The sequence below is a fragment of the Macrobrachium nipponense genome, chromosome 3 (assembly GCF_015104395.2).
Source record: "Macrobrachium nipponense isolate FS-2020 chromosome 3, ASM1510439v2, whole genome shotgun sequence".
Classification (NCBI taxonomy): Eukaryota; Metazoa; Arthropoda; class Malacostraca; order Decapoda; family Palaemonidae; genus Macrobrachium; species Macrobrachium nipponense.
This window is the reverse complement of record NC_087202.1, coordinates 75,096,193-75,101,192: the sequence shown is the minus strand read 5'-3', so window position 1 is coordinate 75,101,192 and position 5,000 is coordinate 75,096,193. Positions and strand designations below refer to the sequence as shown.

Sequence of the window (5,000 nt, the reverse complement as noted above, 5' to 3'; positions counted from 1 at the left end):
CTGTTTATTTTGTTATATGGCGCTAGGGGGGTGGTTCCTCTTCGCAGTATACCATATATATATAATATACGATTGTATATTATATAATATATATATATATATATATATCAACAAACACCACGAAGATGAAAGGAAAGCCATCCTTGGTATACTGCGAAGAGGACCACCCCCCACCCCCCCTAGCGCCATATAAAACAAAATAACAGCAAGGATTTACTGCAAACCAAACCTTACGGCCTCTTTGGTAATGAAAAATAGTACGGCCCATCGACGGAGAAAGAGGTTAAATCTGATATAGATACAAGTTTGTCTGTGCTGACGAGCAATGTCAGTCCCCCCAAAAAATGCTATATCGGACACACAACCACCACTCACAACGTCGCATGCAGGCCCCACAGAAACCAAGAGCCATTCATCAGCACTTTGTGGATACCCACAATAAAAAACCATCATTACAAGAACTTCTCACACAAACACCAAAATAATACACAAGGAAGGCAACTACAATCGTTTATTGATATCAGAAGCGGGTCAGCATCGCAATGCAACGTCCCAGCCTTAACATCCAACGTGAGGCAGACCGATCCTTGCCCTCGTGTAGGAGGCAGTCCTTCAACCGCGTGGGACAAAGCCCCCACACGCGGACAGGAGCGCACACTGACTTTCAGTGAATTAGACATATATGTAATTAATATACTATTTATGTATGAATGTCATATAATAACTTACTTTCAACTTTTTTATTTAATTTCTGTTGTTTAACATATTTATTTATTTGTCTTATTTTATGTTTCACTATAGTCTTTTGTAAATACTTAAAACTAGGTATCTGGCAATTGTACTACCTTTCCGTCCTCATGACGTCACAAAACGCATGTAGGCTCATATTTGTATCAGTACGCTTGAAAACGTCAATACGTGTAGGTTGACGAAACAGCTGTCGCGTGTAAAAATACTGGAGTAAAATGGAAGAACCCATTATGTGTCCATTAGTAACCTGAACAATGAAGTAAAGAAAATAATTAGAAAATATGAAGCAATTTCAAAAAAGCTGGTTAACAGTGAGAAAGCCATTCTATTCAATATATATATATATATATATATATATATATATATCATACATACTTTATGTATATATTTATTACTACAGCTGTCAGTTATTCCTGTTTCTTTTAATCGGCGCTAATGGTAAACAAAGGATTAATATCATTAATACTTTTCCACCGTTCTTGTAAGTTAAGTGCCTTAAAACGGAGAATGTTTATATCAAGAGCCTTTTAATGTTGAATAATTATCATACGTACATCCAATTTGTCTTGATATAAGTTTTCCTAATTTTACTGTTATTCCAACTGCAAAATAGATTTTGTTAAACACTTAAAAACTTAATTTACGTTCAGGTGGGAGGACCCGTTGACAATTTTGAAGTGTAGTCAGAGAATTACAGATGCTCTTATTTGCATAAACACTAATGTTTGCGTATGACATTTACATATATATATTTTTACGTGTACGTATATGTAGTATATATACAGAAAATATTTAATACTTGTATAACCACCACACTGCTCTTCCAGAAATCAATTCCAGATCCTTGCCTTCCCCGTGATTGCGCGAAACCACTAATTACAGATCATCTGGATGAGAGAGAGAGAGAGAGAGAGAGAGAGAGAGGCGGTGGTGATTGTCCCATTAAACCAGGGTGTGCGGGTAATTAAGTAGCGGTAATTAAACTCTATGCGTTTAGTTCAGGGCAGTAGACGATTATCAAGAGGTGTGTGTTTAGTTCACTCACCCGCCGCCAGGGGTTCAGTCGGATGTGGAATGGAAATGATGGCACAAGAGAGAGAGAGAGAGACAGAGAGAGAGAGAGAGAGAGAGAGGTACTTTATCACTCCTTTTCATTTGCGGAAATGGTTGCATAGAAGGTGGAGGCAGAAAGTGACGGTATTTTCTTATTTGAAGATGTCATGACAGGGAGACTGAGATACACATGACAGACAGACAGACATTCACAGCGAGAAATCTTTGTTGAGATCTCATTTGTTAGCCAGGCGCGTTGGGCACATTGATCTCTTAACCCTGTACGACGACAGGGACATTGGCCCAGCCAAGGTCTTGGGACCAGCAACCTCATGTCTCAAATATGAATACGTTGGGAATTGAGAGTTGCAACAGATACTAAGAAGTTACATGAAGCTGGAAGAGAGAGAGAGAGAGAGAGAGAGAGAGAGAGAGAGAGAGAGAGAGAGAGAGAGAGAGAGCGAGCTTGAACCTGTAAGAAGTCTCTTCTTTTCGATTGTAAAGGTTTATTAATGGCCTGTCGTGAGTGTTTGCGATTTATTCAGGCAAAGAAGCTTCATTATGGCTGCAAAGCCGCTTACGCTTCGGACAAGTTCGTTTTCAGTCTCGATAACGTATTGATTGATGGTTATTTTTAATCTAGCAAACGTATGACCTTTACAATAGTACTTGAAGATTAATGTGAACGTTCTTTTTACTGTTTCAGCTTTGCTGTCTTATTTTTAGCTGCTTTAGTATATTTGATTTTTTTATGTCCCAGAATTACGCGCGCGCGCGCCGGCACGTAATTATCTAAAGAGAAGTAATTACCTTTATAACTTTATTCATTAAATGCAGGTATTGTTCTTCAGATTCGCATTGGCTAGAATTAAGCCAGATGCAGCTGTTTAGAAACTATAACCGTCGTTTTAGCTTAGATTGCAATGGGTTAAAAGTTCTTTGAAATAACACCGTCATCGCAGCTTATACACTCATGCTGGTCTCTAGCTCAATAAACAAAGAGCGTTAAGTGAAGGTTTATCATCCGTTAGCTAAGAATCGGTCGTTAATGAAACCAGTGGCGTGGTCGGTATGGTGTTGGCGTACCATTTCGGTAGCCAGGAGTTCGATTCTCGGGCATTCCGTTGAGGTGTGAGAGATGTGTATTTCTGGTAATAGAAGTTCACTCTCGACGTGGTTCGGAAGTCACGTAAAGCCGTTGGTCCCGTTGCTGAATAACCACTGGTTCCATGCAACGTAAAAACACCAAACAAACAAACCAACAAAAGAAAACAAGCAAACGCAAAATATTAAAAAGATCTGATTCGAGCAGCGGTTGCGCTGTTCTTGAGACGAATTGTTACCATCGACTGTTCTTTGATATTCTTGCTGATTCTTTGATATTCTTACTGATTCTTCGTCACAGGTGCTACTATGTTCACATTTATTTTGTTTGTAATGTAGACCTCACTTTGTAAAACAATTATGATGTGAATTCATCACTTTTATAAGATAATATTTTAAGAATTGTTTTCAAAATTATGAGTGTTTTTACTTGCTCAGATGTTACGAATTAATAATGCAATGTTAACTCCGTTTATTCAAGCTGTTTAAGGTATATTGATCAGTAAACCATACAGTCATATATTCCTCCACAGATGGACAGAAACACTTATAATGTTTTGCGTGCCCATCTGTTACATTTCTGAAATAAGTATATATCTGTATATATATATATATATATATATATATATATATATATATATATATAAATTTTTATGTATATATACACACACACACACATACATACATATATATATATATATATATATACATATATATAATTTGCAGTATACATTTGTATATATATATATATATATATATATATATATATATATATATATATATATATATATATATATAATTTCTTTTCGTAGCTTTTCCACCACATTTTTTATTGCTTCAGTCTTGCTGGCTCAATCTGAGGAATTGTTGAACAGTTATAAATGTATCTCATAGACTTCGACTTCTATTTATCCATCAGTATATGCCTTTTTTTTTTTGGCAGGGGGGGGTATAATTTCATTGGCATAACTGTCATAAATACGCTGATTGAAGTTTTGTACATTATAGATTATATAATATAATATATACTATATTCTATACTTTAACGAAGTATAACTACCTTAATCGCTGTTGGAGAAGTGTAATTCAACCATTTTTTCTCTTCTGTTTCAGCAATTTTCAAAATATGGACAAGCTGGAGAAAGGCCCCAAGGAAATCTTCACGCCCGAAATACAAAAGGTGATGCTTTCAAAATTCTGTTTTCTTTTCATTGTGAGTTTCGTGGTTCTCCCAGCCCCCCCCCCCCCCTTGTCTCCTCTCTCTCCTCTCTCTCTCCTCTCTCTCCCCCCCTTCCCTTCCCCTTCCCCCTCTCTCTCTCTCGTCATTGGTGTAAATTTTCATTTTTTTATTTTTATTTTGTCGATTTTCCTTGAATTGCTGCAAAACTGGTCTGATATCATAGTAGATTATAAGTCATTTATTTTCAGTTTTAACATTTAACCGTTTTCATCGTGCAAAATACCTTAACCATTCTAGTTAGAGAATCCCGACATTAAAACCATTCTAGTTAAACACGACATTAAAACCAATTCTAGTTAAACACGACATTAAAACCATTCTAGTTTAAGGATAATACCATTAAAACCATTCTAGTCAAAAGATCCCGACATTAAAAGTGAATGGAGTAAAGACTGAACAGAACTAGTAGACTGATGTGTTAGATATCTCCAGAAATATTTGCGGTATTAAAATCATACTTGTGTACGAGAAAATTACTCTTAGTAGAAATATATAATTCCTTCGGCAAAAGACAAGGACTCTAACTGGCGTCAAAAACAGTGAGCAATTCTATTAAGCCCCAGTGATGTTAAAAATGTCCAGAGGTAAACGAATTTCCTTACGTTTTGATCACAATGCAGCATTTCACAAACGCTCAAACCCCAAGTCTTTTGCGCATTTATTTTCTGTTATGTTTCTCTCATTTTAAAATCGACGCTAGAAAAAATAACGACTTCCCCCGGTTATTCAAACTTCGCTTAAAAAAAAGAAGAAAAGTTAAAATATACGAATCCGCGTTATAAAGGGAATTAATTAATCGAATTACTAGCGCGGAAAAAACCCAGAGAACTGACTAAATTAAAGGTATTCTTAT

At 36.2% G+C, this 5,000-nt stretch overlaps 1 protein-coding gene across 1 annotated transcript in view; it reads left to right on the top strand.

The window, feature by feature from the left end:
• The window catches only part of LOC135221821 (GTPase-activating Rap/Ran-GAP domain-like protein 3), a 967,251-nt gene that overhangs the window by 590,046 nt on the left and 372,205 nt on the right, over nucleotides 1-5,000 (top strand). The window contains 1 exon segment of the mRNA XM_064259719.1: nucleotides 4,021-4,087. Within this exon segment, the coding sequence (XP_064115789.1) occupies nucleotides 4,021-4,087 (67 nt within the window).